Source organism: Podarcis muralis, chromosome 12 (genome assembly GCF_964188315.1).
Source record: "Podarcis muralis chromosome 12, rPodMur119.hap1.1, whole genome shotgun sequence".
Taxonomy (NCBI): domain Eukaryota; kingdom Metazoa; phylum Chordata; class Lepidosauria; order Squamata; family Lacertidae; genus Podarcis; species Podarcis muralis.
Genome location: NC_135666.1, coordinates 48,736,781 through 48,759,618, shown reverse-complemented (window position 1 = coordinate 48,759,618; position 22,838 = coordinate 48,736,781). Strand labels below are relative to the sequence as shown.

The following is a 22,838-nucleotide window of genomic DNA, read 5'->3' as shown; positions in this document are numbered from 1 at the left end:
AGAGGTTTGCGCATGTGTGTCTGTGTGTATTAGCTTGCGCAAACATGAACACACACTCATGCATGCATGAGAAAAGCTTTGCAAACAGCAAAATCAAATGGCCGTTACATACAAGACATACAGTTCTGGGCCAATTCAGTATAAAGCTGAAATTTATATAAACTGAGCATAATGACCATTCACTACAGGAGCAAAACAGCAACACAGTCATTCTAGTCTGGCTCTGTTAATTAACACTTGCAACGGGAGAGGAGACCATTGTCTGAATTCAGTGGAATCACACTTCTTGACAAATTCTATGCTGGGGTCTCCGTTTGAAGTTTTATTTGTTGAAGAACGTAGCTCCGGTGGTGCCCAAGTGCAGCAGATACTGTGCTAGCGGCTTTTTGCCCCCTCTGGCAAATTGTCACATAGTGTAAGGTCTGACAACCAAGAATCCCTGACTTCAGACTTGCAGCACCCTACAGAGTACAACGAGAGGCAGTGTGTGGCAGCAGCGAAAAATGCAAACTGCAAATTTAATGCTTGAAAATAAAATGGCTAGTATAATAATGTCTTTGTGTTAATTATTGGTGTCCCTGCATTTGAAATGCTGTGCACACTTGCAGTTGCTCCATCGTGAAAAGTACATTGTAAGGCTAGAAAAGATGAAGAGTAAGCAGCCAGAACAGTTAGGGGGCTGGATCACCAGCTCTGTGAGGTTTTTGTTCCCCCATTTAAAGACTTGCTAAAAGAGAAGAGACTGAGAGCCAGTGTGGTGTAGTGGTTAAGAGCTGTAGACTCGTAATCTGGTGAACCGGGTTCGCTTCCCCGCTCCTCCACATGCAGCTGCTGGGCGACCTTGGGCCAGTCACATTTCTCTGAAGTCTCTCAGCCCCACTCACCTCACAGAGTGTTTGTTGTGGGGGAGGAAGGGAAAGGAGAATGTTAGCCGCTTTGAGACTCCTTCGGGTAGCGATAAAGCGGGATATCAAATCCAAACTCTTTCTTCTTCTTCCTCTTAAAAGTGTATAAAATTATGCACTACTGTATTGGAGAAAGAAGAGGGAGGGTGGGCACAGTCTTCTTTAGCCTATGATAATATTAGAACTTTGGACCATGCAGTGAACTTGATTAGGAATAGCTTTTTAGGAAGTGCTTTTTAACCCAAAATTAATCCACTGTCACAGGATGCTGACTATTGGCTTAGATCCCTTTTGTGGGGAGTGCAGATGTTCGTGAAAGAGAAATGTATTGGCAGCTGTTGGCAAAGTAGAGCATCCATGTGATGTGCAGAGGCAGTATACCACCAAATACCACTTGCTGGGGAGCCAAGACTGTTGCCATCGTGCCCTGCTTCTGGGCTTTGCAGAAGCATCTGGCCAGTCTCTGTTGGGAAATGGGATGCTGGAACAGATTCTGCTTTGGCTATCGTATTGTGGTTCTTGGGCCTTGGCCGAGAGGGGCTGCAACCTTCCTCTCTATTAGGAAATAGAAAAAAATATAGGAATAATGAATATTAGAGTGCCTGCTTGTCTAAACAAGATGATCAGTAGTAATTGATGAACAAGAGAATCTTAGTTACAGATAGGTAGCCGTGTTGGTCTGCCATAGTCAAAACAAAAAAAATTCCTTCCAGTAGCACCTTAAAGACCAACTAAGTTAGTTCTTGGTATGAGCTTTCGTGTGCATGCACACTTCTTCAGATACACTGAAACAGAAGTTGCCAGATCCTTCTATATAGTGAGAAGGTGGGGAGGGGTATTACTCAGAAGGGTGGTGGGAATGGGTGATTGGCAGATAGCCGTGATGAGCCTGTTGACGACTCTTAATGACTGCAATAGGTCTTACAGGAAAAAGCAAGGGGTGAGAAGTTGAAAAATGGCTTTGTCATGTATTAGAAGAGAATCTTACTTCTGAGTACAGTGGAACCTTGGGTTACATATGCTTCAGGTTACATGCGCTTCAGGTTACAGACTCTGCTAATCCAGAAATAGTACCTTGGGTTAAGAACTTTGCTTCAGGATGAGAACAGAAATCACGCGGCGGCAGCAGTAGGCCCCATTAGCTAAAGTGGTGCTTCAGGTTAAGAACAGTTTCAGGTTAAGAACGGACCTCTGGAACGAATTAAGTACTTAACCGAAGGTACCACTGGTTGTTTTTTTTGTCCACTTTATCTCTTGGCAGCAATTTATTAAAGGGAAGGGTGGACTCAGTAATTATTATTATTAATAATAATAATAATAAAATTCATTACTTATACCCTGCCCATCTGGCTGCGCCTCCTTAGCCACTCTGGGCAGCTCCCAACAGAATATTAAAATCACAATAAAACAGCAAAACTTCCCTAAACAGGGCTACCTTCAGATGTCTTCTAAAAGTCAGATAGTTGTTTGTTTCCTTGACTTCTGATGGGAGGGCGTTCCACAGGGAGGGCACCACCACAGGGAAGGCCCTCTGCCTGGTTCCCTGTAACCTCACTTCTTGCAGTGAGGGAACCACCAGAAGGCCCTTGGAGCTGGACCTCTGTGTCCGGGCTGAATGATGGGGGTGGAGATGCTCCGTCAGGTATACTGGGCCGAGGCTGTTGAGGGCTTTAAAGGTCAGCACCAACACTTTCAATTGTGTTCAGAGAGGGGTACCCCACCCCAGAAGGCAGCTGGATCCAGGAAGCCTGGGAGATGGTCATTACACTCCTGTTGGCTGGAACAGAGCATTGTACAGTACCCTTTTATCACTTAGAAATAAAAAGGGCATAGAATAGCAACACCTAGTGAGAGACCACAGAATTGCATTTCCCTGAGAGAAATTGCAAATGCCAACTAGTGATCGAACATAGAACGAGATCTCTTTAAACCAAGGAATGGCAGACAATTCTGCAAAATGAAAAGAGACAATCTTTCAAAAATGGCATAAGAGGGAAAGCTTTCCAGTATAATGACAAAATATATGCTGCCCTTTACATTTTGTTTTTGTTTTTGCTTTTATTTAGATATTCATTTCCTTGCACAAATATTTCATGTATCCTTGGAGAATGGTAATTATTTTTTCCAGGGGGTGGGATAATTGAAGCGTGAGGTTCAGATTGGGAGAGAAATCTTTCAAAAGTGCAAGAAGCTTTGTTTCCATCAGAAACTAATTACATTCAGAATTATTGCTATTGATTCAAGCAGACTAAGACCGGATCTTCAAGGGCTGCTTCATTAGGTTTTTAGTAACACAAGAGAGCAGCAGGCTCTCTTAGCAGTAAGTGAACACTCTTGGCACAGTCTTCCTATTATTATGATCTTTGCTTTTTTCTTGTAGAGTCTCTTACTTCAGTGACAGCTCTGAACTTGCTCACCAGTCAAGAGATTCCTGTAGTCATTTCCGCAAAATCTGAGTTTGAAGGCTCTGTCGATACTAAAATAGGTGAGTACAGGAAACATGTTGAAAAAATAAGTCTTGCGCAGCTGAAACTGTAAAAATGGTTGTCTGTGGGTTCTAGAAGCATCCATGGAAGGGAAAATAAAGGCTGATGTATTAAGCACTGCTTAATACAAAGGTCTGTATAGTTAAAGCTATGGTTTCCCCAGTAGTGATGTATGGAAGTGAGAGCTGGACCATAATGAAGGCTGATGGCTGAAGAATTGATGTTTTTGAATTATGGTGCTGGAGGAGACTCTTGAGAGTCCCATGGACTGCAAGAAGATCAAACCTCTCCATTCTGAAGGAAATCAGCCCTGAGTGCTCACTGGAAGGACAGATCCTGAAGCTGAGGCTCCAATACTTTGGCCACTTCATGAGAAGAGAAGACTCCCTGGAAAAGACCCTGATGTTGGGAAAGATGGAGGGCACAAGGAGAAGGGGACGACAGAAGACCAGATGGTTGGACGGTGTTCTCGAAGCTACAAACATGAGTTTGACCAAGCTGCGGGAGGCAGTGGAAGACAGGAGTGCCTGGCATGCTCTGGTCCATGGGGTCAAGAAGAGTTGGACATGACTAAACGACAACAACATTAAGCACTGCTAGGGTTGCCAGAGTCAAAGCTGGTAAACAGTCATATACTTTAAAATTTTCCATGCAGCTGCTTCTGCCTGTTTCTCCGCTCCTGATTTGAAGGTTTGCAGCTATAGAATTTGCTACCACAAGATGTAGATTAGCCACCAACTTGGATGCCTTTAACAGGGATTAGACCAATGGGAGGTAAGGCTATCATGGGGGGAATGAGTTTTGGCATGCCCCTAAATGTCGCCTGCTGGAGACCAAGAGGGCAATTGTGCTCATGGCTTGCTGGTGGGCTTCCCAGCAGAATCTAGTTGGCCACTGGGAAATGAGATGCTAAATAATAATAATAATAATAATAATAATAATAATAATAATAATAATATTTATACCCCGCCCATCTGGCTGGGCTTCCCCAGCCACTCTGGGCGGCTTCCAAAAAAATATTAAAATACTATAATACACCAAGCATTAAAAGCTTCCGTAAACAGGGCTGCCTTCAGATGTCTTCTAAAAGTCTGGTAGTTGTTGTTCTCTTTGACATCTGGTGGGAGGGCGTTCCACAGGGAAGGCACCACTACCGAGAAGGCCCTCTGCCTGGTTCCCTGTAACTTCCCTGTAGAGAGCCTTTGGTCTGATTGAGCGAGGCTGCTGTTCTGACTGTTTTCCAGCTTTCAGTCGGGCAACCCAAAGTACTTGAGACACATGTTTTTGTATCATTTAGAGCAATATTACCCAAACTTGGGCCTCCAGCTGTTTTTGGACTACAGTTCCCATCATCCCTAACTACTGGTCCTGCTGGCTAGGGATCATGGGAGTTGTAGTCCAACAACAATTTGGGAAACACTGATTTATAGCATATGCCGTCCACCTGATATAATTGGTGTCCTGTATAAAAGATTAGCTTGGTATGTGTCTCGAGTTCATTTCATAAACTTCCAAGTTGATTTCTTTTCAGTGAAATGGTAAAACAATGCTTTTCCATTTTTAAACGACAATCATCTAAACTTGTTAACCTTTCCCCTCTATTTATTGTTGTTTTCCAGCTTTTGACATACACAAGAATGTAATTTGAAGCTTTGAGCCATTAGTTAAGTGGGGAAGCCTGTGATAATCCAGATGTTTCTGGACTGCGGTTCATATCATCCTTGACCTTTGGCCGCAGTTTCCAAGGCTAATGACAGTAAGAGCCCCCCAACATATGGATGGCCACAAGCTCCCCTTGAATTAAAGCGTTATATTCAAAATGGAAAGTAATAGAATTACATTAATCAGTACCCAAACATCAACATTAATTCTGATTTTGATGACTGGGATCCAAAAACTCACAGAGGTGTTTTGCCCTAGGAGGTGTGGGTTTTGGATTTTATTTCATTTTTAAAAACATCTCACCGCCCCCTGCAGTATCACAAATTCATTTTCCAAAGCATATTTGCCATACAGCATGGGGAGCTGCTGTCAGAGAGATGCATCTAACCCACCTTCCTTCATCTCTCAGAAGTAACGTCACCCTGCTTCTTTAGATCTAGCCTTTGCTTTGCAGCAAGAGAAATACTTGCAAATGAACGCATTTGAGATTGATTTCGCGGCAGGAATTTAAAGCTCCAGTGCTGGCTAATATGAAAACCAGGGTGAGAAAAGAGAGGTTGCATATTGGAAAATAAAGAGCCAAGATGTCAGTGACAAATTCATCTTATCAATAGGTATTGAATTGAATCGGCCAAGGGCTATAGAGTTGAATGCAGAGAATATTGTTCTAATGGAAGAGGAATTGGGAGTCAGTTTAGATCCATTTTGATTTGGAAGGTTGATTTGTAGGCTGAAAGGAATAGAGAAACATGTGTTGAAGAGAGTGAAAGTATATGCAAGAAGTATATACCGTATTTTTCATGTATAAGACTATTTTTGCGGCAACAACAAATCACCAGTCCACTCTTGGCACTATCCGTGTATAAGACGCCCCCTAATTTTTGACATTATCTTTTAGGGGGGGAAACCTAGTCTTATACATGGAAAAATATGGTAGTTAGCAATGCTGCCCGAACTCTGAATCAGAACGCTGTTGATTGCATTTTCATTTAAAAAACCCACAGGTGTGAGTCTTATTTGAAATCTGTTTAAGTGGCAATGGTGAGGTGGTCCCAGGATTTTGGCCATTCAGTAACCATGGCCCAATGGGAAAATTTATGGAAGATCAATTGGAAATTCACAAATTGTTACACGATTAGAGAGAACTTTCAAAAAATGCAACATCGATGGTATCTAACACCATGGAAACTTTCAAAAATGTATAAAAATGTGTCAAGTAATTGTTGGAGATGCGGTGAATCAGGAACATTCTACCATATGTGGTGGATATGTAGGAAAATACAGGTATTCTGGGAGAGAATCCATGTAGAACTGCAAAAAATGCTAAAGATCTCTTTCAATAAAAAACCAGAGGACTACCTCCTGGGAATAACAGATTTGGATATTCCACAAAAGAGGAAGGGTATCTTTTTATGTGCGATGGCGGCAGCAAGAGTTTTGATCGCAGCAAAATGGAAGAGTAATGAAATCCCCTCTATACAAGATTGGACCCAAAAGCTGACAGAATATGCCGAATTAGATGGTTTATCAGAAAAAATAAAGAATAAATCAAAACAGGAATTTGTTTCAAAATGGGAGGTTTTCAAAGATTATCTGAAAAATAAATATAGTAGTTTAAATTCTGTTGCAGCATTCGAGGAACTTCAGTAGTACTTGCAAGGTAGATACAGTGGTGCCTCGCAAGACGAAATTAATTCGTTCCGCAAGTCTCTTCGTCTTGCGAGTTTTTCGTCTTGCGATGCACGGTTTCCCATAGGAATGCATTGAAAATCAATTAATGCGTTCCTAGGGAAACCGCCTTCAGACCAGGCTGGGGGGGGGGACAAGGGCTTTTCTTCCCACCCCCAGCATTTTAAAAAACCCCGGGAGAGCGGAGGACTTCTCCGCTGTCCGGGGCAATCTTAAAATGCTGGCGGGCGGCATTTTAAAATCGCCCTGGGACAGCGGAGGACTTCTCCGCTGTCCGGGGTGATTTAAAAGCCCCTGGGAAGGCAGGCAGGGGGGACAAAGACTTTTGCCCCCCGCCAGCCTTCAGAAGAGGTCCTGGACAAGCCCTCCGGGACAGGCAGGCAGGGGGGAGCAAAGACTTTCGCCCCCCGCCCGCCTTCAGAAGGTGTTCCCTCCTCGCCGCCCGGCTTCGGACCATCGTCCCGAAGCCGGGCGGCGGGGGCAGGTGTTCCCGCCCCGCCGCCCAGCTTCGGAGCATCGTCCCGAAGCCGGGCGGGGGGGGGCAGGAGTTCCCGCCCCGCCGCCCGGCTTCGGAGCATCGTCCCGAAGCCGGGCGGCGGGGGCAGGTGTTCCCGCCCCGCCACCCGGCTTCGGAGCATCGTCCCGAAGCCGGGCGGCGGGGGCAGGTGTTCCCTCCCCGCCGCCGGGCTTCGGATCATCGGAGGTGTTCCCGCTTCCCCACTGTCCTGGATATTTCCCTATGGGCTGTCGTCTTGCGAAGCAAGCCCATAGGGAAATTCGTCTTGCGAAGCGCCTCCAAAACGGAAAACCCTTTCATCTAGCGGGTTTTCCGTCTTGCGAGGCGTTCGTCTTGCGAGGTACCACTGTATAAGAAATTAGATTTATTGAGAATGAGTTTAATTATGCTAAAAGTGTGTATTGGCAAAAAGTAATATGAATTTGAAATATGGAATAGACGGGAGGTTGGGTCTTTAGTGTTAAGACCAATAGATGTTTTATTGTTTGCTAAGAAAATTATGTGTCTATGGTTATTTTTGTAATTTGTGTGTCATTTGGTATTTGTGTTTTTTCTTCTTCCTTTTTTCTTGTTGTATAAATAAAAAACTAAAAAAAAAAATCTGTTTAAGAAACTCTTTCATTTTATTTTCCCTTCCAAGGAATCCCTTGCATTAAACCTGATGATGCTGAAGTTGCTAGGAATTTGGGTCTGTCGTTTGAGGAAGTAATTGAAACGCTGCCGGATGGTTCAGAGAGACTGATCAACTCCAGAGAGGTTAGTGCACTCCTGTGAGTCTCTGCCTTCTCATCCCCACTCCTCCATGGGAAAAAATGACAACTTTAAAACTCACACACAAACATGTACCCAGATATTTGATTTTTACATGTTAGACAATTTTTAAAATGTGCATAACAGAAAATGAAAGTGTGAAATTAATATAGATGCAGACATACATGGTTTGGTTTAAATGCTTCAGGCTAATGCACTTCCTTTTTTCTTTTCTTTTTTTTATTAAAGATATTCTTGATTTACAAAGGCTAATGCACTTCCTAACTCTGCAGGGTGTAGGAACATAGGTTCTGGCAGTGCATGGATTCTTCTTCATATAGTTGGCACCAGAGAAAGAACTGAGCCAGCGCTGGCAGTCTCCACTGCTGGCTTTTATCGTAGTCATCTGATATGTACTAATAGAAGATAGTGATTAGTATGAAAATACTAAACTCTGCTTTAGCACTACATGTATGAGCTAGAATGAGCCTGAGCAAAGCCTTGGTCTTGCAGACTTTCTCCTGCTGCATAGCTGGGACCAGGACGTCTGCCACATGCATCCTAAAATACTTTTCTGAAATCCAGGTTTCTTGTTATGTACAAACATGTTTAATACAATCTCTTAAGTTGCAAAGCAATACAGCTTCATAGTATCGCTGCTCAGCCACTTGCCCAACAGAGACTTACAGTGGTGCCTCGCAAGACGAAATTAATTCGTTCCGCAAGTTTTTTCTTCTTGCGAGTTTTTCGTCTTGCGAAGCACGGTTTCCCATAGGAATGCATTGAAAATCAATCAATGCGTTCCTATGGAAACCGCCTTCAGACCAGGTCCGGGGTCAGTCTGTCCCCCAACCTCTTCTGAAGGCTGGGGGGGGGGGGACAAGGGCTTTTCTTCCCACCGCCAGCCTTCAGAAGGCTGTTCTGAAGGCTGGCGGTGGGAAGAAAAGCCCTTCTCCCCACCTCCCGCCCCGCAAGCTCCGGGGACAGGAGGGCTTTGCTCCCGACCGCCAGCATTTTAAAAGAGGTCCCCGGAGATTTCCCTATGGGCTTTCTTCTTGCGAAGCAAGCCCATAGGGAAATTCGTCTTGCGGAACAACTCAAACACGGAAAACTCTTTCGTCTTGCGAGTTTTTCGTTTTGCGAGGCGTTCGTCTTGCGAGGCACCACTGTACTTTTATTTTTTAAACCTGTTTAGTGCAAGACCAGAAATAAAATTGAAACAATTGCTCTAGGGCAGTCATGTCCAAACCGGTTGATCGCGATCTACCGGTTGATCGCTGTGTGTCCCTGGTTGATCTTAGTTGATCGCCCCCCCCCCCAAAAAAAGCTCAACAGTAGATCACTGCCAGTTTTTTTTAATAGTGGGAGTAGATCACAGTCTCTTGGGAGTTGGAGATCCCTGCTCTAGGAGATTAAAATAATTTTTCCAGGAAATTCATCTGAAAATGCGCACCAGACCACCATGCCAAAATCCAACAGAGCAGCTGCCAGTAGTGGCCTGATCATTAGACTGCTGGGAACTGAGAGGCTTGAACAGAAGATGAAAATGGAGAAAATTTGAGAGACTATATTAGGACTTTGGATAGAATTCCATTCTCTTGACTATGGGTGGTGGGACATATACATAGGAACATTACTGTGACTACCGTTGCAGTTGAGAACATTGGAATACACCAACATCTGTCGTTCTCAGTTCACAGGTATGAGTAGACAACAAGCGTTAAATGCCATCACTCAAGAAGCCAAAAATAAAGGAGTAGGAGGACACTTAACAAGCAGTAAATTGAAAGATTGGCTGATCTCGCGGCAGCGTTATTGGGGGACGCCTATTCCAATCGTTCACTGCCAGAGTTGCGGTCCTCTTCCTGTCCCTTACGAAGACTTACCTGTGCAATTGCCCAGTGTCACATCCTTTACAGGAAAGGGCGGCTCGCTTTTGGCTTCTGCTTCACACTGGGTAAACTGCTTGTGTCCGAGGTGAGTGCACGTTTTCTTTACAGCTTCTGGTCAGTGATTTGGCTGGAAGAGGAGTAAATTTTGTTTCATTTTTTTTATTATTACGGTTAAACATTTGGTTGATGCTGTGGCTTCTGGTTTTCTTTTTTTAAAAAAAAAAAGAGGACAGAAAACTAAAGCTTAGTGTTCTACAAATCTGACTATCTCACCCCAGGGTACCTTTGTGCTCTTACTTCCCAAAGCATTGCCTTCTGTGAAAGTGGAGAGCAGTCTCAGGTTCTTTCTATTCACCAGTTCTTTTTATGCAGAAAAAAAGATCTTAACTGTAAAAGGCTATGTGTCTGTTTCTTCTTACTACTGAGCTCAGTCATTAGAGGAACAGGGTTTTTCTTTGGAGGGAAGGCTTTGTCTTCCTCTTCATAGCAAGGTTAGCTGTATTACCGTTGGAAACGGAGTTAAAGCAAGCTTTGTGGGCTGTTTTTCGTTGGGAAATGGGGAGATCTTAGTTCACTTCTCTTGCATGAGTCTGGTGCCAGGGCTGCTTCACGTATTTCTTCTTTTAAGTGCGAGGGCAAGGGGGGGTCATTTGTTTTTATTTGCTGCAAATAAAGGGATCAGGAATCTGCTGCTCTGTGTACCAAAAGATTATCTCTGCACTGGAAAATGGTAAAGTGTAAAGTCACCTAGGACCACTGCTTTTGGTTTAGATCTGAGCTTCTTGTTGTTTATGTCAGGCAGCTATTTGTATTAGAAAGGAGTTTTATGCAGGCCAGATTTAAGCCTTTTGTTTGCTTGGCTCAACAGAATCTAATTCAGATTTGGAGAATTATATTTTCATTAGGGAAACTAGATCTGTATTCTCCAGGGTCTGGTGGATGGCTAATGCTTGGCGGAAAGGATCAGAATTTATCCGTATCCTTGAGAGACTGTTTCCTCATCATGCGTATAATGGAGCATTGCTCTCAGCAGAGTTGACATGATGAATTCTGTATTGTTAGGCTGCCTTGTTGGAGCCGTTAAGTGATCTCAAGTCATTCACACTTCAGAATATAGAAGCAGTAAACCTGTCACTTTGTCTGGTCATTCGAGAGCTAGTGAATAGATTATTTTTGGTAGTGCGGTACCTCAGTGCTGTGACTCAGAAAGACTCATTCCATTTTGTTGCTGTTGCAAAAGGCATTTGATATAAAGAACTATGCTCAGGCAAATCTCAGCCAAGAAATTCATCTTAATAAATGTCTCACTTCAGAATGGAGCCAGAAGCACAGTCATACCTTGGAAGTCTAACAGCTTAGTTCCTGAACGTTTTGGCTCCCGAATGTCACAAGCCCGGAAGTGGCTGTTCCAGTTTGCGAACTGTTTTTGGAAGCCGAATTTCCGACAGGGCTTCCGATTGGCTGCAGGAACTTCCTGCAGCCAATCAGAAGCCACGCTTTGGTTTTCGAACGTTTTGGAAGTCGAACGGACACGGATTCCCTTTGACTTCCAAGGTACGACTGTAATCCCTTTTTAAAAATGTACGAAAAGGTGTCACTTGGTGATTCCTGTGTTCAGCAATGTCTAGGGATTAAGAATTGGAAATTGATTTCAATGCCACACTCAACTTAGGCCATTTTGAGAGGATGATAATAACGAACAGTTACTTTGAGCACCTGCCTTTTCTGACCACTCCATGCTTATCTACAAAAGAATCACATGAAGTTGACATACTAGTTTTTGTTCACTTCTTGCTTTTTACATGGTGAAGCCTTCAAACTTGTCATTCCCCACCCTCCATCTTGGTTTCTGTATTTGTGTGTGCATGTGCGCACACACATATACATGTAATCCTTTAGCAACCATGTTCAACCTACATGCTTTTGGGAAAGAGGATTGCCCAGAAAGCATTCATACAAATGGAGAGACAAACATATAAGATACTATGCCCTGGCTACACATCCATCTGAAGGCTACAAGAATCAAATGTTGGCTTTCTTCTCTGCCTACAGAGGGATATCTCACTCTCACAGCATTTTATTAATCAATAAAGCCCAAAATTCTGTAACTGTGCGAGTAGTCTCTTGCTTAGTCCAGTGGATCTTGGAATCAAAGAATCATAGAATTGTGGAGTTGAAAGGGACTCCGTGGGTCATATAGTCCAACCCACTGAAATGTGGGACTCTCAACTGCATCATACATGAAGGAAGGCCATCCAACTTCTGCTTTAAAATTTCCAAGGAAGTAGAGACCACCACTTCTCGTGGGAGTCTATTCCACTGTCAAACACTGTCAGAAGGTTCTTTCTGAAGGTTAGTTGGAAGTGTAGTTGGAATCTCCTTTCTTGGAAGCCATAAATTTGGGTCCTACCCTCCAAAGCAGGAGAAAACAAGCTTGCTCCATCCTCCATGTGACAGCCCTTTAGATTTTTGAATATGTCTATCCAATTTACCAGGCTAAACATAAGCTGGGACTTAAAGGAAAAAGAGAGCCATCTGCTCAGTATTTTGAATGAGCTTGAACCAGACTAAGTTTGTTGGTGAGACTTAAAATACTTCATCCGGATCCAAACTAATTATCGGTGTATTGTAAATCTACACACAAGTTTATATCCTTATAAAATGATAGCAAATCTTGAGTAATAGCATTTACTTTCCACATTTTATTGTTGTAAAAGGCTTCAGTGAACACTCAGCTGGGAGCAAGCATCCATCCATGTGCCCATTCTCAGAGGAATAGATTTCTGCTATTCCTTTTGAGTTTTCAGGGACCCTACAGTGTAATGCTGGTAAAAGGCATAAAGTACCTTGCTGCTTGGGAAATCTGGAGGGTTGACAGTAGTTTGAAAGAATAAGAGATCACTGAATTGACTCTTGAAAGGTTCGTTCATTTATGACTCATTCATGCAAGTTGTAAGGCTTAGGACCAATTTGAATTCCTATCCATTCAGATTAACTGGGGGTTGCTGGATTTGACAGTAGGAATGAATGAATCTACCCATTTTGGATTCTCTTGGTTTTTCCAGTTGTAAGTTCATTTCATCAGATGCAAGAATTTAAAGAGAGAGATGTTCCTGGCTTACTCACATTTCTGATTTCTCACTTCTGATAAGATTTGCAAAGCACAGACTTGTAGATCTCGCCTCTGCTGAGATCTGTGAGCTCTAACCTCGCATGCCCAGTTAGAAGCTTGGCTTATACAACAAGTGAGCATCGCAGATCTGTAGTTCGCAAATTGGCTGTTAATGCGGCTTCAATCTCATAAGGGACATCATCAAAAAAATTCATGCAAACAAAGCTCCCCAGATGGCTCCCTTGTATCTCTGCAGAACCCTAATAACGGAAATTTGTGTTCCTCAGGTGCAAGCAGCCTGCAAAAAGGGAAACGGACACCATGGATACATTTGTTGATTCAGCTTGGTATTACTTAAGGTACACTGATCCTCATAATTTTGAGAGGTAAGTAATTTAGGCAGCCTGCATTCAAGCAGGCTGGTATGTAATCTTATAAGCTGGTCCTGTTATTCGTAGCTCAACTCGGAAGGAGTGGCAAGGCTCTCCTGTAGATAATCCTTAAGTTCATACTGAACACAATAAAAAGATGATTCTTGTGAGGGGTCTGTTTTTGTTCTGCCAGTGGTGCCCTTTCCCCAGTATACAAAGGAGTTAGCCTGTTGGTTGTTTTTAAACTGCATCACTTAGCTTATCTTCTGACATGGTGCAGTCCTCTCACCACCTCAGAATGCAGTCTATTTGAAACCACCTTGTCAAAACCTCCCAGGATATAAAGAGCTCATCATCTGTATATTTTTGCAAGTGGGTTTTCTGCCCGTCCTTCTGTCTTTCTGTCTGTCTGTTCATAGGTTTGGAATGTCTCTCAAGTTATCGTTGCCGAATTTGGCATGAGGGTTCCCAAGGTGGGGCAGCATTTTTCTTCCATGTTGGGACACCGGCCACCATTTTGAATCAAGATGGTCAACCGAAATATGATTTTGCCTGTTTTTTTGCCATAGGTTCAGCTGCCTCTTGAGGTATCACCACCAAACGTCGTCTATGTTTGGACACTAGGCACCATTTTGAATCAAAATGGCAGACCAAAGTAATCCTAGTTAAACATGGGCTCCCTCCACAGATTGATTTCAGCATGGGTCAGATTGGAGTTGGTGCGTGTGCAGCCCTAAAACTTTCAAATTACACTATCCATTTAAAAATCAACGCCTTGTTTTGCGGATGGCTTTTAGAGTCATAGCTGTCTCACTGTACACCTGCAGGAATGTTAAGAGTAGGAATCAGAGTCCATTCAGTTAAGTCTAGAGTTAACCTGTTTAGAGGGTTTATCACACTTCTACTGTTTAAACAATTGTGTTTGTTTCATTCAGAGTAGAACTTTTACGTTACAACAACTTTGTAGTTTTAATCACATAAAGAAATTCCTACATGACCTCACTGACTGTAAACCTCCCTTGTTGGTCAGATATGTAAACCTGAATAACCCCAACAGAGCTATCGTGATTGTAAACAGATAAAAATATTAGCAGGATCATTGTAATAACCTGCAGTTTCACAAGAGTATATATTTACAGTAGATAATTAAATGAGCAAGTTAAATGAATTTGGATATGCAGAAGATACTAAAAAATAAAATAAATAAGGAACCACAGAAAGAGGGGGAAGAAAGTCAAATTTTGAAATGTTAAATTGACTGTAAAAGTAATGAAGTGTGTAAACTTGGAAAGTATAAACAAAAACTTAAAAAAACAGAGCTATCTGATACCCTTTGCTGTCATTCATTTGCACCTAAGCAATACGACGATTTGATTTTATAATGAAGTGTTGTTTGGATTACTACAGCCACGGAATGTTTAGGATGGATTTTGTTTTAATACAATGAAGTCATGTTGCCCCCTGCTGGTAGCATCCAAATGTTTGCTCCTGTAAGCCAGTCAAATCCATTTGTATTGATTCTTGCTAATTGGAATCATTCTAACTTTCCTTGGTCAGCTATGCTTCTTCTCATTACGCATTGGTTGCTTTCTCTACTAGACCTTTTCACAAAGACTTGGCAGATCACTGGATGCCTGTCGACCTGTACATTGGAGGAAAAGAGCATGCAGTTATGCATTTGTACTATGCCAGATTCTTCAGCCATTTTTGCCATAATCAGAAGATGACTAAACACAGGTAAGTGCGAGAACAGTGGAAGGCTTAAGTGTAATAAAAGCTTGCAGGGGAAACAAGGTCACTTGTAAACAACACTTCTCATTGTATTTAGGCTTTGTACACCTGGTAGATTTTCTGAGAACTGAGGGTAGTAGTATTGCAGAGCTACCAGTACCCATTTTTCAGTATTGCAGTAGTCTCTAGTCAGACTGGTTTTGCAGATTTCTGTAGGGCTTTAGGGGACGTGGGTGGCGCTGTGGGTTAAACCACAGAGCCTAGGACTTGCCGATCAGAAGGTTGGTGGTTCGAATCCCCGCAAAGAGGTGAGCTCCCGTTGCTTGGTCCCTGCTCCTGCCAACCTAGTAGTTTGAAAGCACGTCAAAGTGAAAGTAGATAAATACTCTGGCGGGAAGGTAAATGGCGTTTCCGTGTACTGCTCTGGTTCGCCAGAAGCGGCTTAGTCATGCTGGCCACATGACCCGGAAGCTGTACACCAGCTCCCTCGGCCAATAAAACGAGATGAGCGCTGCAACACCAGAGTCGGCCATGACTGGACCTAACGGTCAGGGGTCCCTTTACCCTTTACCTTTATAGGGCTTCAGACAGCACCTGCAAAACAACGGCAACAAAAACCAGTTAGCTCCCAGCAGCACTTCTAGAACTACTGGAGAAAAGAAACATGCATCTCAGTGTAACTGTTCCAAGACCCTATAGCTAGTGTCTGTAATTGCCTCCCGTCCTCAGATACTGCCAAGGAGCAGGTTTTCATCTATTTTAAAGGGTTTTTTGAAAAAATATTTAAGTACTGGCAGAGAGCATTTCACGCAGGGGTTCTGTTCCTGGCCCCAACGTGCATCGGCGGAGCCTTATAGGCTTCCTCACCCCATTATGCCCCTACACCCTCTGTTCTGCCTTCTTCCGGGTCCAAAAGCACCTGTGCATCGGCGATCACATGTCAGTTGGATGCTCCTGAAATTGTTGCTGCCTGTAACACTTTCTTCCTTATTGCAATCATGTTACCAGGTCTGTATCACGTGACTGATTCTGAATTGGGGTGTTTTCTGTTTCTCTTTAAAAAATAATGAGCTGTACTTTTTGGTCCATCCTTTCCCCCTCCGCGGAGTATTTTCAATTCATGTCCTACAGGAGGGGGCAGGCTTTGTCTGAGCCCCAGTCATTGTTGCAGTGAGGCTATTTTAATAGAAGATGAGGCCAAAAGAGTGTGGAATAGCAGAGCACTATGAACTGGGGAATAGATAGGTGGATGGATAGATGGATAGATAGATAGATAGATAGATAGATAGATAGATAGATAGATAGATAGAGGTCCAAGAATGACTGCTTGAAGAAATAACAGAATCGTACATTGCACTACAGTATGGATAATATCTCAGAATAAAACTGGAAGCAAGCTCTTTCCAGTGATCTACAAAAGCAGCTAGTTTGTGCTTCTACATGTGGCCATGAGAGGGTGCTATTACTGTTGGTGAATAACTGAGCAATAAATTTAGGAAAGATGTTGTAGAAGGTAGAGTTCATTGTGACTCAGCACTGCTTGCTTTCCGGACTTTTGCAGGCTCTTCTTAGGCACATTTTCCTTCTGTTTCTCCCCACTCCCTCCGAAATCTCCCATACTTACAAAGATCTGTCTTTTTATTGTTACTCCCATACATGGTAAAATATTTTGTGCTTCTAACCAGCATCTGCCCCTGCAAACAAACATGAGCCGAAATCTCATCTTGTATCAACAAGGGAACTTTTGTGAATTAACACTGTGTCATCAAACATAAACGTTCCCTGAAAAATTACCTCTGACCAGGAGACTTTCCCATTCCCCCCCCCCCCCAATGCTTTTCTTAAGTTGCCTTTCCCATGTATGGTAAAGTGTGGCCGTTTCAGATAAATGTATTTTTAGTGGAGAGGAACCTTTGCAATGGGTGGGCTCCTGTTCTTAAGCAGACCACATCTGGAATGCTGTGTCCAGTTCTAGGCACAAGTCAAGAAGGATATTGACAAGCTGGAACATGTGCAGAGGAGGGTAACCAAGATGATCAATGGTCTGGAAACCAAGCCTTATGAGGAACGGTTGAGGGAGCTGGGCATGTATAGCCTGGAAAAGAGAAGACTGAGAAGGAGATATGTTGTTGTTGTTGTTGTTTAGTCGTTTAGTCGTGTCCGACTCTTCGTGACCCCATGGACCAGAGCACGCCAGGCACTCCCGTCTTCCACTGCCTCCCGCAGTTTAGTCAAACTCATGCTGGGAGCTTCGAGAACACTGTCCAACCATCTCGTCCTCTGTCATCCCCTTCTCCTTGTGCCCTCCATCTTTCCCAACATCCGGGTCTTTTCCAGGGAGTCTTCTCTTCTCGCGAGGTGGCCAAAGTATTGGAGCCTCAGCTGCAGGATCTGTCCTTCCAGATATGATAGCCATCTTCAAATATCTAAAGTGCTGTCACGTGGAAGATGAAGCAAGCTTGTTTTCTCCCGCTCTGGAGGGTAGGGCCCAAACCAATGGATTCAAGTTACAAGAAAGGAGATTCCAACTAAACATCAGGAAGATCTTTATGACAGAGCTGTTCAAAAGTGGAATGGACTCCCTCAGGAAGTGGTGGCCTCTTCCTTCCTTGGAGGTTTTTAAGCAGAGGTTGATAGTCCATCTGTCCTGGAAGGGGGTTCCAACTCTGCATTTCTGTGATTCTATGAGTCCCCTGGTAGAAACCAGACTCATTCTTTGGGAAATCTGGCTCTTGGGTTGCTGTCCCCAGGCCCTTGCAACAGCTCCTACCTTTCTTCAACTAGACAGCTATCTGTTCTCTCATTCGTTTAGAACATGAATTTATATGTACAGTGGTACCTCGTGTTAAGTACTTAATTCGTTCCGGAGGTCCGTTCTTAACCTGAAACTGTTCTTAACCTGAAGCACCACTTTAGCTAATGGGGCCTCCTGCTGCCGCTGCACCACTGCTGCACGATTCCTGTTCTCATCCTGAAGCAAAGTTATTAACCCGAGGGACTATTTCTGTTTTAGCGGAGTCTGTAACCTGAAGCGTATGTAACCCGAGGTACCACTGTATTTATAAACAGGTTGTGAGCTGCTTGGGGAGACTCTTGGAGCAGGTCACAAAAGTTTTCTAAATAGGCTGAAACATATTAAAGCAACAGCAATACGAAATCAAATTTATAACAGAGCCAGTATTACAGTGGTTAAAACACAGTACTAAAGCATAAGAATAGCCTTGTTGGATCAGACCAAAGACCTACCTCTAGCTGAGTGTTCTGCTCACACAGTGGCCAACCCAATGCCTATGGGAAGGCCGCGATCAGGGCAAGAGCTCTCTCCCATTCATAATCTTCAGCAGTTGATATTCAGAGGCAGCCAGAAGATGGGAAAGGCTGGGCAAATTAAAAGGGCTTCTCCTTGCCCCCAAAGTCATTGTGCTTGGTACCAGGCAGTTTTCCATAGGGAGGATATTCCAAATTTGGGGAGCGACCACCAAGGAAGCTTGATCTTCAGTTACTAACTGCCTCTCCTCCAGAGGCAGGGGACCCAAAGGAGGGTCCATGCAGGTTTTCTTTGGTGGGGGGAGGTTGTCCCAAACCATTTGACTGCCATGCTCCCTTTGGTTGACACACAGAGAACAAAAGTAGAGTGAGGCCAGCTTTTTGGAGGTGGGTGCAAATTTCAGGGGGGCTCAAGATCTCTGCTCCTGGAGTATTCAGCCTGATGTTCCATCACCAAAACTTACATGTATACAGTATGTTGAAAGTATGTTCCGACTGTTACTTTCAGCAGAATTATTTTTCTTTGTCCTCAGAGAGCCTTTTCATAAACTCTTAGTTCAAGGTATTGTCAAGAATCGGACTTTCAGGCTAGCAACAACTGGGCAGTATTTGAAGAGAGAAGAAATTGATCTTACTGGTAAGTGAGTCTGTTATGGGCATTGCATTCCTTTAGCCATATCCTAAAACATCAAATGACCAGTTTTGGGAAAGATCATTTTGCAGAGTACATAGAACTTGGCAACAATAGGTAGCTGGTTCTATCAATTATAGCGGTGGTACCATGGCTCAAAAACCAATATTTGATCTTACAATGCTGGGTTTCCCTCAGTGAGACCACAGACCCACTCCAAGCTAGTCCATTAAACCTCTGAACAATTTTCACAATATTTTTGTGGACAAGGCTTTCTAGCTTTCCAAATCTTGCTGTAATCGTATTAAGGGAAGAAATAGACTGCACACACTGATGCTAGAACTGAGTTGACTATAACAATATATGATGCTGTTTTGGTCAGTGGAATAAGGCAAGGCTTTCATCTATCTAGCAAGGTATTCCCGGTAGATGATTGTGAGTAGCTGAATAGCATTTTATACGTTTATCTGGAAAAGAGTACTGCAGATTTTGGTCTGATGTCTGTTCCTATATTTTACGTATGGATGAAGCAGATGTAAATTATTTGGAGTGTTCATGCATTGAACCGGAAGCATGGTAAGTGGAATTGAAACTCATTTGCTCTTCCGCTCCCTGCTACTTCCTTCTAACATCCAAGGCACTGACTTACATAAAAGCGTTGTTTTGTGAAGTACATTCACCAGGATGTTTGAAAGATGTTCCTCTTCTCAGTCCCTAGAGGACAGTTGCTTTGGATCAGGGAGAGCTAACCCTGGGGAGACCATTCCACAAACAGGGAGCCTTGGTGCCTTTGAGAATTAAAAGGTCAAAGCCAGCATTTTGAATTGAGCCTGGAAACGAATTGGCAGCCAGTGCGTCCAATGCAGTCGGGCCAGGACTATATCCTCAAATTGTCCTGCCTTTGAGAACAACCTGGCCACCAAATTCTGTACCACCTGAAGTTTCCAAACTGTCTTCAGAGGCAGCCCCACATAAAACATGTTGCAGCAATCCAATTGTGTATTATAATTGTGTGAGAAGGGATTGAAAGCAACCAGTTCTTCTTTAAACATGTAGAGCAAAAGCAGGTTTTTTTAATGTGTTGTTCTGTGTTTAGGTCCTGAACCTGTTCACATAAAAACCAAAGAGAAGCTACAAGTGATGTGGGAGAAAATGAGTAAATCCAAGCACAATGGTATTGAGCCTGAAGAAATGGTCCAGAAGTATGGAATTGATACAGTCAGACTCTACATCCTGTTTGCTTCCCCTCCAGAGCAGGACATCTTGTGGGATGCAAAGAGTAAGGCACCCTCCCAGCACCCAAATTCTTCTTTTTCCTTGATTTGTGTTTGTACAAAATGCCTTTGAGGACTTAGATCAGGGGGCGACAAGGCTTACCGGCCATGGGCTAGATCACTCCTGCGGAGATCGTCCGTAGGCCAGACTGGCGCAGTGCGACGCCGGAAATTGCTTCTGCGATTGCTTCTTTCATTTTGGGCTTTAAATTGAACGCCTGAGTTGTTGAAATTGCTGAAGTCAAATTCATATAGCCTTTTGGGGGTGGGGGGGAACACAAGGCTTCCAAAAGCACAGAGCCCACACATGGGAGAGGAGCAGGATTGCACCCATGCTCTGGTGAGCAACCTGGCTGCTGAATTCTGCACCGGCAGCCTTTATCTTTGCTCTTCAAGTTGCACCACTTGAAGCTGCATCTGCTTTGACCTCTCTGGTGAGAGACTACTTGTGTTTGTCCTCACTTTACGTCAGTGGTGGAAGACACCTTCTCTGTTAAGGCATTTCTGTCACCAGGCATTCAGCCTAAAAACAAAAAGGAAAGTACTTCTGAATATTTCAGATATAAAGTGTAGCTGCCATAGCAATAAGGTAGTGAATTTATTTTACTCCGTTTGCAAGTTGTATGTTAAAGTATTGCTAGCTTCAAAACTGTTAAATGCTGACTAATTAAAAGGGGGAGAACTCTTTGTCTCACTTCTTTTTCTCCCTCTGAAAATGTTATCTTAACTCGTGCTAATGAAAACCTCGCTCTCCTGTCATTTTTCATTCAGCTGATGCAATCCCTGGGGTGGAAAGATGGCAATCTCGCCTCTGGAACTTAGCAACCAAATTTATTGAGGCTAGGAATTCTGGAACTCTGCCAAGTCCACAGCTACTGAATCAGAAAGAGAAGGCTGAAGCCAAGCGTATCTGGGAGCAGAAGAACAGCACTGTCTCTGAGGTTAGAAAGAATTCAGGCTATTCTAAGAATGATGGAGTCATTTTTGTTGTTAGTGATGTTTTGTCCGTTGTCACACTAAGCTTTTAACAATATAATGTTCTTTTTATTTTAATAGAATATAGTGGGGAGTGTTAAAAACCCCCAACCCACTCACCCTCGTTACCGTTAAATGGATAGTGGTAATATGTAAGTTTGGACCCGTCACACCAAGAAGCAGGGGAAATCACGCCAAAGTCACAGTTTGGTTTGCCATCTTGATTCAAAATGGCGACCTTCATGCCAGGTTTGGTGACAGTATCTCAACAGGCAACTAAACCTATACCCCCAAATGGGTAAAGTCACACCAAAGTGATGTGTCAGTCTACCATCTTGATTCAAAATGGCGGGCGGCATCCAAACATCAACAAAAAATGCTGTCCCCACCTCAGAAACCTTTGTGCCGAGTTTGGCGACAATCTCTTAAGAGGCAGCTGAACCCATAGAGAACAAACAAATGGACAGACAGACAATTCACTTTCCAAGATATATAGTAGATTAGTCTTCTGATTATTTTTCTCTACTGCTTTTAAAACTCCCTCCTTTTTCAGCCAGGGAAAGTAAATGTGACTCCATAATGGCATTTGATAATGATCCCCGCTCCCCAGATGTGAAAAGGCTAGAAGTGTTATAAAGCAATATAGAGGAATTGTCTCTCTGCGTTTATAAAGACTAAGTTGTTGCTCTGCAGGTAATAGACCAATGTTACGCTCTATAAATTCCATAAGTGCTTCCATTTCTTCTCTTTTGTGTGGCACAGCTTGAAGCACCGATAAAGAAAGCAAGAACAGTTTCTAAAATGCTGCTGGATGGTGATAATCCTTATCCCGCTGCACAGCCAGGCACACTTAGATCTACCATACATCATCTTTATTTTAAAAGCGGAAGATAAACATCTAGCAGTAACTTCCTTGGAAGCCCACTCAGTGTTAATTATTTGAGACAGTTTCCAGAGGGGTTAGTTTTCTTCACCAGAAACAGATTCTTGTGGCACCTTAAAGACCAACAAATTTATTGTGGCATAAATTTTTACAAACTAATGTTGACATAGGCTTTCATAAACTACGGTCCACTTAGATTATGTCATAATGAATTTGTTAGGCCCTAAGGTGCCACAAGAGACTGTTTGAGAAAAGACACAGCCATTCTGCCTCTTCCAGCACCTACTGGAGAAGAAATGATTTAATAAGGCACAGTGTTTTCAAATTTATCACATTCAGGTTTCACTTCTACATCTTCCTCTGGCCTGCGCACGTTATGCCAGACCCCACTCAAAAGGAAATCATTTGGTCTAGATACCTGTGGCTGTGGCATGGTCTCCTACCAGTGTGTGAAGAATTAAACGGTGCCATACAATATAGGTTTTGATAACATAACGTTGGATCTTGGCTGTATGGGCAAGACGAAACCATCAAGTAGAGATCTGATTCTGGAGGATGACAACAGTTCTGAACTATACCAGAGAGAATTATTGGTTTGATAAACTGAGTAAGGATTTTTCAGTGGTGAATCTTGAGGAGATGAATGAACATCATCATCATCATCATTAATAATAATAATATTTATACCCCGTC

At 43.2% G+C, this 22,838-nt stretch overlaps 1 protein-coding gene across 4 annotated transcripts in view; it reads left to right on the top strand.

Annotated features, from left to right (window-relative positions):
- LARS2 (leucyl-tRNA synthetase 2, mitochondrial) overlaps positions 1–22,838 on the top strand; it is a 67,364-nt gene that overhangs the window by 23,736 nt on the left and 20,790 nt on the right. For all 4 annotated transcript variants that reach the window (XM_077916413.1, XM_077916412.1, XM_028751625.2 and 1 more), the window contains 8 exons: positions 3,286–3,390; positions 7,900–8,015; positions 9,703–9,986; positions 13,301–13,399; positions 14,984–15,121; positions 18,916–19,019; positions 20,110–20,292; positions 21,059–21,228. In XM_077916413.1, coding sequence (XP_077772539.1) covers positions 3,286–3,390; positions 7,900–8,015; positions 9,703–9,986; positions 13,301–13,399; positions 14,984–15,121; positions 18,916–19,019; positions 20,110–20,292; positions 21,059–21,228 — 1,199 coding nt within the window. The remainder of the gene's footprint in view (positions 1–3,285; positions 3,391–7,899; positions 8,016–9,702; positions 9,987–13,300; positions 13,400–14,983; positions 15,122–18,915; positions 19,020–20,109; positions 20,293–21,058; positions 21,229–22,838) is intronic.